The following is a 14,999-nucleotide window of genomic DNA, read 5'->3' as shown; positions in this document are numbered from 1 at the left end:
CAGATTAAGCCTGGTCTCCTCTTAAAATGACAGCTCCTTCAAGTATTTGAAGATAGGTGGCTTAGGATATTTATCCTAAACATTCTTTTCCACAATCTAGTAAAACTCTTGTGAAGACTCATTCAACAAAATGGTGGGCTCACAGTTACTAGAGCTACTTTGCTTTGGCATCATTTTTTCCTGTTCATTTTATCCATCCACATACAAAGCTATAGTCTATATATTTCTAATGGGTAAATTACCAAAAACTTAAGTGTCTTCAAAAACACAAATTTACTATTTAATGGTTCTGAGGGTCAGAAGTCTGAAAATGTGTTCTCTGGGTTAAAACTGAAGTTTTAGCAGGATTGCGTTCCTTCTGGAGATTTTAGAAGAAAGTAGGTTTCCTAGTCTTTTCCAGCTTCTAGGGACCACCTGCATTCATTAGCTCCTGCCACTTTTCCGTCTTCAAAGCCAACAGTGTAACATCTTAAGATTTCTCTCTTACCTTTGCTTCCAGTGATTACATTTCTTTTTCTTACTGTGATCCATCTTCTTCCCTCTTATGAGGACTGGTATAATTACATTGGTGTTAGGAACTTCCCTGCTTGGTTTCAGAAGCTGTAACCCTCCATGGCTAAGGGGGAGTAAAAAGGCCTTAGGGACATAAGCCACTAAGGAGACAAAAACTTATCCCCTCTCTCATATCCCCCTGCTTGGCCAGGGAAGATGACTGGTTAGCCAATGATGGGTAAGATTCTTCAAGAAAAGAACAACCTAAGATAGGCATAGTCATGAAGGGACCATCAGGGAAGGACTTAGGGGACTATAGAAACGGGGTGATGGACCCTCACCTCTCAGCTTTGTCATAGTCTGAGTCCTTATTCTATCTGTAAGAAGTCTCCTAATCTTTTGGCTGCCTTAATCCCCTGCCTGACTTAAACCTGAAACAATGCCAGAGGCAGGTGCAGCCCTGTGCAGGAACAGGCGGTTCCCTGGGGTGATCATGCCTAAGAAAGAATGCATAAAATGCAATGAAACCTGCTTTGCTAAGAATACCCTCAATTTAAATGTTAAGGGTCCAAGCATAAAATGAGTTTGTTTCCCAAAGTTTTATGGCTCTTGTTGACACTCTATCAATCTGACCCTGATTCAGAATAAGCTCTTATAGTTCTTTGAATGTTATCTGTTTCTTGATCATTACTGCCCAACAATGATTGATGAGCAATTTATGAACTTTATATATACTCCCTGTATTCCTATGCAAACTAAACCTAATAAAAGCCCATTGAGAGAGAGGCTCCAGGCCTTTCACCTCTGAGAGACTGGTCAGTTTTTCCTCCCCAAGCAGATCATGTCTTGGTAGACTTACTCTCATCTGCAGTGGCTGGGGGTGCTCTGTGGGATGGAGCCCCCACACACATTGGGCCCACCTAGATAATTCATGATACTTTCCTCATTCAAAAGTCTTTGATTTAGTCATATTGCAAGGTCACTTTTGCCATGTGAGGTTTAACATTCACAAGATTTTGGGATTAGAATATGAATGACTTTTTCAGGTGGGGGGGGCATTTTTCCAGGTTATGGGGCATAACCTGGGAATCCCATAACTAAATTCTGAAACTCAAATATCTTATGTAATATGATGTATATACACACACACACACATCTCACATCTCCTGAATTCTTCCATTTTATATTAATATATATATGAAATATATATTTATATAAGTATATAAATATAAACATGAAACTATATTTTCATATATGTGTATATTTTATATATTCATATATATTTTCATATATTCATATGTGCATATGAATGTATGTATACATATTCTTTAATCTCATATAAATCTCTAGTTGCTTGACACTTCTACTGCCAATACTCTTACCCCATCTATCTTTGCTTTTTGCCCATCAGCTCCTCTCTTGTTTCTCTCTGGAAGGAATAAGAACATCCATTATCAAAAGAGCACTTCCTATAGACCAGAAACTGTACCAAATACTTCAACTGAATCATTTCATACAATCCTCACAATAGCCCTGTGAGCTTGTGAGTTTGGGTGAATTAAATATTTATCTGTGCCTCAGATACCTCAAGTGAAATGGAACAGTGCAGGTACCTCCTTCTTTGGGCTGCTTGCACACTGAGTGAGTAAATGTGTATACAGCATTGAGAATGGTGCCAGGGACAGGGCAAGCTCGACTGTTATCATGGTCTCATATTGCCTCGCATTCCCACTCCCTGCTGTATGTGCTATTTTTCTGCCTTATACCCATCTTATTTATTTTGTCTTCTTGGAGGAGGCCAACTGTATCTTTCAGGACTCAGCTCAAATGTCTCTCCTCCTCTGTGTTCCCATGGCTTTTGTTCATATTTCTGATTGCTGTCAGAATTTGGGTCATGTGTCTATCTCTGGCAGAAGATTGCGAAGCTCTTGGAAAGAAAGGCTTGAACTGAATTCTCTTCCTCATTTTGCAACTCCCATACTTGTGCTTGGCACTTGGTACATAATAAGTGCTCATTACATGTCTGTTGAGTGAATTACTGGGCCAGCAACACTTCCTTCCATTGTGCCTCATTCAACAAGAAGTCTAGACTTTTAACAACCCTGTCCACTTCCCTTTGGATCTGGTGAAGTTTCCATCATTCTTTTAAACTGTAGAGTTTAGAGTTGAAGTCAATAATTAAGAGGTATCATGGCCTATGCTGAGGACAATGGGACTCTGAGCTCACACCTACTCCATGTTGTGTCTTTATTACAGTTCACCTGCTATGGATGTGGATCTCTCAGCTACCACGTGGTGAACACAATTGCCTTGAATTACAGTTCTCTTGACTCTCTCCTGGCATCTTCATTTCTTAATCTCTTTCTCTGGTTGATCTGGTGATGTCTCCTCCTACTGCTGACAGTTTGTGTGCTTTAATTTAGGAGCATACTCTGAGGTTCTTTTCTTCCTTCTGTTACCTTAAATAGGATTGTACCCTTCACTTTACACCAGACGTACAAACGTGGTGCTGCTCTGAGTTCTCAATGATACATTTCAAGTTTTAGAGATGGATCCAGAGGAAGATAATCAGTAGCAATTTTCCCCATTACACAAAACTATTTTTTCCTTTCCTATTCCTCAGTGCTCTCAGACCTGAGTCAGTTTTTTTTGGATCCATTTCACCTCTTCCTGCCTGCCTACCTGAGTTTCAGACTTTCCCAGTGAGTCTAAATCTTAAAGGAACTGGGACATGCTGAGGTTTCACTGCCCTAGTTTCATTCTCCAGTTCTTGCCCACACAGTGCTCTACTCCCCTTTCCACTCTTGACTTGGTAGCCCTATGCTTTCTGAGGGAGTTAGGTGTGGGTGCCATACAAAAGCTCCTGAGTCATGTTTTATTCCTCACAATCAGGCATATTCTCCTTGTTTAGCACCTGCAAGCCCCATGAAGGCTGCTCTGGGTGTTAGTTTTATGCAAATGCCCCCCAAACACCAGATGTACCAGCAGGGAGAGTGCAGGTCATGAAAAAAGTTGCCAGTGCTGATAATAGGAGCAACACAAACTTGAATATGTAGCAGTGTCAATGTATGACCACACTTGCTTTCAGTGTTGTACAATTACTTGACACCTTAGTTTGTATTATAGCATTCAGTGATGGGCTGTTGGGGTATTATTTACCTGCTAAGCATTATGAGATGGGGACAAAGGTGCAAAATATTTATGCACCTCGAGTTGGGGGTCACTGAAGAAGAAAAATAGAGCTGAGCCTGAAGTTGAGGGCACCCTTACAGGGCCAGGACTAAGGTGAGGCATCCAGGGCACACAATTGAAGGGCCCTTCCCTCAGTGTCCTGTGATGGGAGGGTTGCCACCTGAGAGTGAGTTCCTTGCCTACCCCATATGAGTTTTATTCTTGCACCCAAGATTTGAGGCAGGCATATGGAAGGAATAAGGCAGAATAGAAAGGTACTTCCCAGAGACTTTGCATCTTCTAAGTCCTGCAGGTTTGGTTGTCTCCCTGGATGAATGTCTTCTTCTTGCTTTTAGCTGTGGTGAGCAGAAGCCACAGATTGGAAATGAGGGAAAACTAAATTCAATGTGCTTTTTCTAGCAGTATAAACTTTGAAGTTGATGGAAAGTGAAACGACAAACAATATTCACTGCAACCATTATGTAATGCAAATATGACTAAATTGGATATAAAGTGATGACTGTTAGAATCTTCATTACATAGAATAAGTGTATTATAACAAATGTTTGTTTTAGAGAAGCTCAGAATAATACTAATGCACTTTTCTTTTTTTCACTTTTAGGTTATAGTAATATAATCCCAGTTCTTCTTGGACCAAAGCTTAATCACATTGGAGTGGAATTAGGTATATTTTGACATACATATTTTCTGCATTTATGAATGGGGAAAAATGGAGTCTTCTAAGGCTAAATCAGATTCATTATTGACCAATGTTGTATGCATAACATCTTCCATATTTAGTGAAGAGCATTACAAAGCCAGAAAAGCCTGTCATTGTTTGAATGTTCCCATTTTTATAATAGTTAAAATGAACAACCTGGAAGTGCCTATGGTTTGTAGAGTAGGATTTTAGTCACATTGTTTGTGGTTTTTCTCTAAATAGTCTCCATGGTCATTTTTGAAAGTGAAAACTCAGTAAGAATACTTTGGAGAAGTTATTCAGGCTTTCATGGTTTGAATATTTGATTAATGAATTTACTTTGAATCAATGGACTGAATTGGCTGTACAATCGGGAATTGTCTAGAGAGGTCTTGATGAATCAACATGTCCTTTCAAAAAGAAAAGGAAGGAAGGAAGGACGGAGGGAAAAGAAGAAATTTTCCAGAGGTTAGGAGGGAGGGGGGTAATAGGAAAAAGAAGGGGAACATGCAAGAAGGACCCATGGACAGGGACAATGGGGTGGGAATTGTCAATTAAAAAATTCACATATGTCAAACCAAACTTGTGTCATATTATTGAAATATGTTATTGAATTAAATCATCCAGCAACTCTGAGGGTTATTATCTCCATTTTATCATTTAAATGACTGAAACTCATAAAGGTTAAGTAATTTTCTAAGATTAAACCACTGAACAGCGTCAGAAGTGGGATTCAAGTGTCTGTTGATTTTTCCAAAGCCCACACCTTTTGACTGCAGCTGGTCCTAGTTGTTTATGACAGGTATACTCAATGTAGCTTGGATACATTACCATTTATATTTGTGGTTTTCCTCCTTTCTATTTTTTACTGACTTCTGAACTTATCTATTAATTGTCTCATTTTGGGTTTAATTTGCATTTCATTTTTCACTTGTCAACATGGAGAGATGAGAAATAAAATACAGTTATCTTCTCTTGCAGTATGTGCATTTTAAGCTCCAAATTTTCTTATCACTCTTGTAGTTTTTTCTTTCCCATAAGTGTTGGTACAACATACTTTCATTACTATTTATTCAAAACATTTAAAAAACTTTCTCTTATGATTTCCTCTTTCATTTATAAATTGTGTTTCTTACTGTCCAAATAGTTGGGAGGTTTTTGTAGCTTTTTTCTGTGATTGCTGTCCAGTTTAGTTCCATTATGGTCCAAGATTGTACACTGTATCATTTCAATCTGTTCAAATTTGTAGTGATTTGCTTTGGGATCAGAATATGGTATATTCAATGAATGTTCCAAGTACATTAGAAAGAAATGTGCATTCTGCAAACTTTGGTTTTATTATTCTATAAATGTCAATTAGGTGAAGCTCATAAAAGATATTGGTTAAATAATCTATATCCTTACTAATCTTTTGTTTGTTTTCTTTATTTTTTAAAGTTTTATTTATTTATAGACAGAGGTGAAAGAAGGGAGAAAGAGGGAGAGAAACAACAATATGTGGTTGCCTCTCGTGTGACACCTACTGGGGATCTGGCCTGCAACCCAGGCATATGCCCTGACTGGGAATTGAACTGGTGACCCTTTGGTTCACAGGCCAGTCCTCAATCCACTGAGCCACACCAGCCAGGGTAGCTTTCTGTATCGATTGTTGAGAGAGATGTTAATGTCTAAAACTATGATGGTCGATTTATCTGTATATCCTTTATTTCTGTTTAATATTGCTTTATATATGTTGAGGTTATCTTATGGGCACACATGAATTGATGCCTGTTGAACTGACACTTTATCATTATGAAATTCCTATCTTTATCTATCATTATACTTCTTCCCTGCCTATTCTGTCTGATACTAGATAGACCCACCAGTTTTCTTTTGTTTAGGATTGACTGACATGTTTTATTTTTATATATCCTTTTACTTTGATTATTTATTTATCTTTATATAAAATTCACCTGACATAAACTGCACCTATTTGGATCTTTTTACTTATTTATTTTTTAATTTTTGAATATTTTAAAAATTATATTTCATTAATTATGTTATTATAGTTGTCCCAATTTATCCCCCTTTGCCCCCCTCTACCCAGCACCCACCACTCCCTCAAGCAATCCTCCCACCATTGGTCATGTCCATGGATCATGTGCATAAGTTCTTCTTTGGCTATTCCATTTCCTATACTGTAATTTACATCCCCATGGCTATTCTGTGACTACCTATTTGTACTTCTTAATCCCCTCACCTAATCACTCCCCTCTCCCATTTGGCAACCATCAAAGCACTCTCTGTATCCATGATTCTGTCTCTGTTCTTCTTGTTTGCTTAGTTTATTTTTTATATTCACTTGTTGATAGATATATATTTATTACCATTTTATTGTTCATTGTTTTGATCTTCTTTTTCTTAAATAAGTCTCTTTAACATTTCCTATAATAATGGTTTGGTGATGATGAAATCCTTTCATTTTTTCTTGTCTGGGAAGCTCTTTCTCTGCCTTTCGATTCTAAATGATAGCTTTGCTGGGTAGAGCAATCTTGGCTGTAGGTCCCTGCTTTACATGACTTTGAATATTTCCTGCCAATCCCTTCTAGCCTACAAAGTTCCTTTTGATAAGTCAGCTGACAGTCTTATGGAAATTCCCCTGTAGGTAACTAACTTCTTTTCTCTTGCTGTTTTTAAGATTCTCTCTTTATCTTTAATCTTGGCATTTTAATTATGATGTGTCTTGGAGTAGGTCTCTTTGCATCTGTTTTGTTTGGGACTCTCTGTGCTTCCTGGACTTGCATGTGTATTTCCTTCACCAAATTGAGGAAATTCTCTTTCACTGTTTTTTTTCACATAGATTTCCAATTTCTTGCTCCTTCTTTTCTATTGGCCCCTCTATGATGCAAATGTTGGTTTGCTTGAAGTTGTCCCAGAGACTGGTTGCACTGTTCTTATTTTGGGATTCTTTTTTCTTCTTGTTCTGATTGGTTGTTTTTTGCTTCCTTATGTTCCAAATCATTGATTTGATTCTTGGCTCCACCCACTCTACTGTTGTTTCCTTGTAAATTGTTGTTTATTTCAGTTAGTGTATCCTTTGTTTCTGACTGGATTGTTTTTATGCTGTTGACATCCTCACTAAGTTCCTTGAGCATCCTTATAAGCAATGTTTTAAACTCTGCATCTTATAGATTGCTTATCTCCATTACGTTTAGCTCTTCTTCTGGAGTTTTGATCTGCTGTTTCATTAGGGCCATGTTTCTTTGTCTTCTCATTTTGGCAGCTTCCCTGTGTTTGTTTCTATGTATTAGGTAGAGCTTTTATGACTCCATGTCTTGGTAGTATGGCCTATTATAGTAAGTGTTCTGCAGGGAACAGTGGCACAGCCTCCCCTATCACCCAGGTGGGTACTTGAGGTGTGCCCTCTGTGTGAGCTGAGTATACATTCCTCTTGTAGTTGAACCTTGCTTGCTGTTGACAGATCAGTGTGAAGGATTTACCCAGGTCAGTCAGATGCAAAGATTGTATGTTACCATTTACCACTATCCTTTGCCCTCCGTGGAGGATCAGCTATGCAGGCGCAGGGTGGTGGTGTTCCAACATGGTCTGCAGTTGTCCATTGGTTGTGCTTGGTCAGCCCTCACCTGTGTTTTGTCCAGGGCCACCTTGTCTGGCTATAAAGCAATCTGAGATAGCTGTTACTTCTGTTGGGCTTGGAGATTCCCTGGTGATGCCAGGCTGTGAACCTAAGCTGGCTGCTGCTAGTGCCTGGGGCTCACTGAGGCCAGTAGCTGACTGACTGAGAACATTTAGAAAGTTGTGCAGCATGAACCAAGACCAGCCATTCATATGGAAAAGCAGTTTTAGTGGGCCCATAAGTTGGGTGGGGCAGTCTGTGGGGATCTCCAAGGCAGGACAGTGTTAGCCAGATTGATGGAATCTCAGATATGGCAGCAGCTTGCCAGCTCTGTGGCTTAGTGGCTCTGTAGTGGGATGGTTTAGAAAAGGGACAACAGCCTCTGCTCATCTGGATGCCAGACACATGAGTTTCTCCAGTATGCTGGTTCCTTTCAAGCTGCTACCCCAGTGCTGGATCTCAGAGGGAGTGAGTCTACATAGGTGAGTCTGTTTGTGGCCTCTTTAAGAGGAACTTCTTAGGGTTCCAGAAGTTTCTTCCACTAACTCAATCCCCACTGGGTTTTGCAGCCAGAAGTTATGGGGACTTATCTTCCTTGCACTGGAATCTGGGCTGGCGGTCCTGATGTGGTGGTGCTGGGACTCCTCGCTCCTGAGATATACCTCCCAAATTTATCCACCACATGTGGGTGTGGGACCAGCCTGTTACACATATCAGCGTCTCCTACCAATGTGGGTGGATGTGGTTTCTTTAATTCCGTAGTTGTCAGACTTCCATTCAACCTGATTTCTGATGGTTTTGAGTGGTGCCCTGTATTTTAGTTATAATTTTGATGTGGTTGTGTGAAGAGGCGAGCCATATCTGTGTATGCAACCATTTTCACTGACGTGGGTCTTTTTTAAAAACCCAGTCTTTATAGTAGTGTTTAGCTCATTGACATTTGATGAGTTACTGATATAGCTAGTTTGAAGCCTCTCATCTTGCTACTTGTTTTCTAGTATCTCATTTGTTCATTTTATTCCTCCTTTTTTTTGTATTACTAAGGTATTTTCTTTATTTAATCTGCTTTGTTTTCCTTTTAGCTATTCCTTTTTGTATCCTTTATTAGTAATTCTCCTTGAGATGACAACATATTTTCTTCTATTACTACAATGAGACAGATGAACCTATTAGTACCTTTACAACTTCACAAACATGAAAATCTTACAACAGTTTCATTCATCCTCCTACATCACTTGTGCTATTATTTTATATATTTCTCTTCTGCATATGCTATAAAACTTATAAGACATTGACATTATTATCATTATACACAACCAATTTTTTATATTTACCCAATTATTAATATTTGTTCCTTCTTGTATTATTTATTTGTTTATGTATTTCCTTGCTTTCATCTGGGATAATTTTTCTTGAGTCTGAAAAATTTCCTTTGCTATTTCTTGTAGTGCAATTATATTGGCAATTAATTCTTTCAGTTGTTGTTTACCTGGAAACATCTTTACTTGTCAGTTTTAAAGACTATTTTCAATAACTTTAATAAGTTTATACTGGTGCTTTTTACCCTGAGATTTAAAAATGTCCTGGTTTGCATAGTTTCTGTTGAAAAAGAGGCCTTTAGTAGTTGTTGCTTCACTTAAAAAATTAAGAAATATGCAAAGACAAAAATAGAGATACTATTCAATATAAGAATAGATAGTAGAAGCAGACTCAGAGATGATCTGGATGCTTGATTTCTGGTTGCTTTCAAAACTTTTTCTTCCTCATCAACTTTGATGTGTTTAGGTATGGTTTTCTCTCATTTATTCTACCTTGGCTTCTACTGGGCTTTTTGAGTCTGAGGGTGGATAAATTTAATCAGTTTTGAGGAAATTATTTGCCATTATGTCTGCTTGTTTCCTCTTCCTCTTTCTTCTCTCTTCTTCTGGATCTCTAATTATATGGATTAAATATCAATATGTTCTACATATTTCTTATGCTCTGTTCTGTTTTTTAAATTTTTTCCCTCTGTGGTTTAGTTTTAGTCTCAGCCTGAAATAAAGCTAAAAAATTCTGCCTTCCTTTATGCCCAAGTTGCTGTTAAAATCATCAAGTTCTTAAATTTATATTTACTTTTTAGTTAACAAATATTCATTTGATTCTATTTAAGCGGATGACTGTTCTTTGTGGAAAATGTTCATCTTTTCATCTATTTGCATCAACTTATTTTAATAGTTATTCCAAGCTCTTTATCTGCTAAATCGAGCATCCAGATCATCTCTGAGTCTGCTTCTACTATCTATTCTTATATTGAATATTATCTCTATTTTTGTCTTTGCATATTTCTTAATTTTTTAATTGGTGCCAATCTTCATGTAACTAAAATAACCAAAGTGATGAAGTTTGTATTATTTTTTTAAAGAGTGTTTGTCTTTCCTCTGTTAGGCAAGTAGTGTGAGGGGTAGATAATCCCAATCCATTTAGGAACAGCTAGGTGGTAGCCAGAATGCAGTTTGTTAGAATCAATCTGCCTTCATCTCTGATAGCTGGAGGGAGACTTCAGTCCTATGTTTATTGCAGGTCTTTTCCTCTAGTGGATCTTACTCTCCTGAGTACCATGAGACCATAAGAGAAAATTGTTAAGCCTTTTAGCAGCCTCCTATGCTGCTCAAGTCCTTAGCAATATTCCCGCAAGCCTATGTAGCTCTCAAAATCTCTACTTTTTTTTTCTTTTTGAGATCTCTGTGTTGTTGAAACCAAGCAAAATTCCTCCAATGAGTAAAACGACTGCTCCCTCAACTCATCTAGAAAGGCTTTATCCTAACTGCATTTCAGTTCAACTGTCTCTCTTTACTTTCCCTGAACTTTGATGTCTTTAATTTTTGCTAACTTAAATTTTTGTGACTTATCCATTTTGTTTTTCTAGAAGCTGCAGTGGGATAATTTATTTAAACATAAACATTTGAAAAGAAGTCAACTCATACTTTGGTGATGCCTATAATTGATACCTGATTCCTCTGCTTTATAAAAATTCTAGTATTTAAAATAAAGTGTATCTGTTCTCTTTCTGCAGTGTAGCACTATATTAGCATTATATATTATATTAAGATATATTGATTATATTAAGTTAAACCATTCAGAAATCTGAGTTTCTAAAATCAGAACATTGGTTGTCCACTTTTACCTAGGAAAAGATGTACAGCTCAACTGCTCTGCTTTGCTGAATGAAAAGGATCTGATTTATTGGAACATCCAGAAAGAAAATGGAGAGAATCCTAATGTACATGAAGAGAAAGAAATAAGAATTAAGTATGTCTATATAATAAATGATGTATATCATAGTATATATAAATATCAGTGTATCATATATACTTGATATAAAAATATCCAGACTCCTGAAGAGCTATGGGATGTTTGGGATAAGTATAAATTATAATTATAATTTATGTTTTATAATTATAATTCCCATACTTTATATTGATGGATTATGCAGAAATTCATTGCTGAGATCTAAAGAAAGAAATTCAATGAGGTTCTTTAGCATCACCTTGCAAAAGCAGCTTTTGGTCAGCCAGGGTTGATGAAGAGATGGGGATTGTACCTAAGCATCTTAAAAGGAGTGATAACGTAGACTACAGTTGTTTTGGATTTTGAAAATTCTGGTAAGTGCTTTATTTTTACTAATGAGCCATAATAAAGATCAGGATGGGAGACTGTGACATGTATAAGTTAATCTGGGTCCTTTGTATGCAGTAGGCATTCCTACCTGTATTGCCCATGCATCACTGTGAGACCAGCTGGGAGTCTGTAAGTGCAGAATGACTCAGTGCATTTCCCTGCAGGGACTTGGGTGCAACCAAGGCCAAAGGCAGGCTGTCTCCTGCTACCTGTCCAGATCTACATCTTCTACTGACACACATGCCTTTCATCATTCACTATAAGAAACTTGAGAAATAAGGAAATAGTCATTGACACGGTAATGTATATATTTTGGGAATTTCTTTCATGGGCAAAGGACACACTGACATAGATACTAGCTCCTGCTCTTTAGAATAGTTTGTAGTTAGAACATTTTTTTACAGTGACTATCATTTTTAAAGTAATTAAAAGAGCATTGATAAATTTTATCAAGTATGAAAGGGTTTCCAGATATTGTCTCAAGCAAATACTAATTTAAATTACCAGTCACCTGAATTAACATTGAACATAGTAAGTATTGCAACATCTTCTTGTCAGAATCCATTCATGGAAATTAGAAACACAATAAGAATGGGTAGAAAAAGCAAACAGGGCAATGATTAGATATAAATATCTAGGAGGCAATGTTGGTGCAAAGTGTTCCAAATGACATATACTGATATTTAAATAACCTGTATTCTTCCATTAAGAAATGGTGAGACTTATTTAAAAAACATGCTAAGTCTATGGTCATTTAAATTTTTCTGAATGACTTTGGGTCATTACTATAATTATTAATGTACTGATACACTCAAGTTCTAGTAAGCAGTGATCCTAAGATTTCTATCACCTTAGCTGCACTTTTGAGGGGTTTTTTGCTTTTTATACTTTAAAAAATATTCTTCATCATCCTGCTATCAGTTCTTGTTGACACTTGTTTACAGGCTGCTCACCCAGGGGCAGGTACATGATGATCAGTGCTCAGTGAGCACTGGTTCAGCTGAATTGTGTGGCCATCCTGCCATTGTATCTTTTCAGAATCTGTCTTCCACTGGAGTTATGCATTTTTGAATTTCTGCCTTCTAGTGCTCTATTGTTAATTTTTGGAGAGGTAGAAAACTAACCTACCAAACTTATTAAAAAAATAAAGCCTAACTTAAGCTAAGAGAGTGAGGTGGTCTTTTTTATAATTGGGTATACAAGGTTTTTGTCATTTGTTTTGGCTTCTCAGTGGCCTTGTGTGCTTCACATCTGGATTTCTCAGTGATGTAAGATAGTTGATATTCTGTATTGGTGATTTCTGTACAGAACAGTGTTCTAAAATGTATTTGAGATGGTTGGAGGCTACAATGGGTACTGTGTCCCAGGTACCAGAGATGCCTGCTTCTAGGGATATCAGGGATGACTCCATCTGGGAGTAGTGGATGACCCAGAGCTGTCAGAACCTGTTGCTGCAGAGGAAGCAGGTATCATGAGCATTAGTCTTTCATTCAATAATAGGAATATTTGGATTCTTTAAGAAGAGAAAGAAAACTTCTCTTCTTCCAGGGGTTATCTCAGTCATTTCCTCACACTCACTGAGCAACTTAATTAGTGTTCCTCATCTTTCTGGGGGAGTATCTGAGGATAATGTTGTTTTTTTTTTTTTTTTAAATTCCTTAGAAATAGACTTTTAAAAAAGACTTTATTTAATTTTTATTTTTAGAGAGGAAAGGGAGGGAGAAAGAGAGAGAGAGAGAAACATCAATGTGGGGTTGCTGGGGGCTGTGGCCTGCAACCCAGGCATTCCCATTCCCTGACTGGGAATTGAACCTGTGACACTTTGGTTCGTAGCCCGTGCTCAACCCACTGAGCTACACCAGCCAGGGCAGGATAATGTTGTTTTAAAACTTATTTTAAATGCTGAACAAATAAAAGTGATCTTTAGTAGTGCAAAAACTTGATATGAATCTGTATCTATGCTGAATAACTTGCAGTCTTGTATTTTTAATTTACCATAATTTTCTTTCAGGCACTTTAATTCTAGGTAGTTCATAATACCTTCCCCAGATGGTTCAGGAGAGCTGTTTCCATTGGGCCCAATGCTTCATGGAAGATTGGCAGGTTCCCTGTGGTGATACTTTAAAAGTTCCCACCAGAAAGGGAGAATCTGATGAGTCACAAAGCTGCTGCCTTTGAGTACTTGCACATGTGAAATCTTCTCTCATGGATAATGTTGCTGGCAGTGAACAAAACCTAGTGCTAAATTATGTTCCTCTCTTACAGGACTTCAGAAGGCAAATGGCATGCTTCAAAAACATTGAGAATTGAAAATATTAATGAAATAAATCTAAATTTTTTATATAATTGCACTGTGGCCAGCGAGGGGGACATAGACACTAAAAGCTTCATCTTGCTAAAAAAAGGTATCAGAAAGTTTTATTTTTGGAAGTCTGCTGAAATTTTGAATGTTGCTTCTGAGAGACTCCTCAAAGATCATCATGTCCTCATTTTATACATCTGAAACCAGGCTTCTGAGAGGTGAACACCTTGTGTGATAGGTGTTCAGGGCAGAACTGGTGCTCAGCCCATGCTGGAACCCCTTGTGCCCAGATTACAAGTAGAAAATGTATAATTTTGCCCTCAGTAATATGCCAGTTCCTATGCAGAAACCAGGGCCAGAGCAGGGAGGCAGGTAGAGTTTGGAGACAGATGCACAGGTGTATGAAGGTCATGGGAGGCACTAAGGGCAACACTGGCACAGCCAGACAATCAGAGGAAAGCGTGTAATTGAGTGGAGGTTAAGGCCAAAGATACTGGGAGTAATTGCTGCCTTCAGCCTACCTTAGCTGGGCACTGGGCACAGGGGGCCTTTGGGTGTGGTCATTTGCTCGGTAACAACTAACTGGGGCCTCCCTTCCTTGGGCCAGTTCCTGAATGTGGCAAGTGGACAACTGGTGACTCTGATCAGAGGACTCTTAAAATTTTTCAGTGTGTACCTGGTGGAGCTTTCTAGAGTCACCTACCTCCATCCTCGACCAAATAATATAACCCAGATCCTTTAGTGCAGTAGCTGCTTAGAAATGGCTGTGTTTGGACTAAAAAACTATGCTTTCCAGTTATTAGTACTCATTCACTACTCATTCCCAGGCTGGAGCATCCATCCCTGAATATGCAGGGAAGGGCTAGGCTCTGAGAGAGATAGAGAGGTATACAGAGAAACAAAGATGAGAGAGAGAGAGAGAGAGAGAAACATGAGTGTATGTGTTAAATCTTGGCCTCGGTGAGAAACTGAAGAAGTGAGGGAGAGAGGACCTAAGGCCAGAAGCTCCCTCTCTAGGTGTGAAATCCTTGTTACCATTTGCTCACCTAGAATACCTCTTC

At 38.1% G+C, this 14,999-nt stretch overlaps 1 protein-coding gene across 6 annotated transcripts in view; it reads left to right on the top strand.

Annotated features, from left to right (window-relative positions):
* IL18R1 (interleukin 18 receptor 1) overlaps positions 1–14,999 on the top strand; it is a 46,106-nt gene that overhangs the window by 19,158 nt on the left and 11,949 nt on the right. For 5 of the 6 annotated variants that reach the window (XM_028516197.2, XM_036028346.1, XM_028516196.2 and 2 more), the window contains exons 6-8: positions 4,286–4,348; positions 11,147–11,267; positions 13,902–14,041. In XM_028516197.2, coding sequence (XP_028371998.1) covers positions 4,286–4,348; positions 11,147–11,267; positions 13,902–14,041 — 324 coding nt within the window. The remainder of the gene's footprint in view (positions 1–4,285; positions 4,349–11,146; positions 11,268–13,901; positions 14,042–14,999) is intronic. The other variant, XM_036028348.1, reaches the window with a different exon arrangement.

This window comes from Phyllostomus discolor, chromosome 6 (genome assembly GCF_004126475.2).
Source record: "Phyllostomus discolor isolate MPI-MPIP mPhyDis1 chromosome 6, mPhyDis1.pri.v3, whole genome shotgun sequence".
NCBI lineage: Eukaryota > Metazoa > Chordata > Mammalia > Chiroptera > Phyllostomidae > Phyllostomus > Phyllostomus discolor.
Note: the sequence above shows the minus strand (reverse complement) of the source record. Positions and strands in the feature narration are given on the sequence as shown.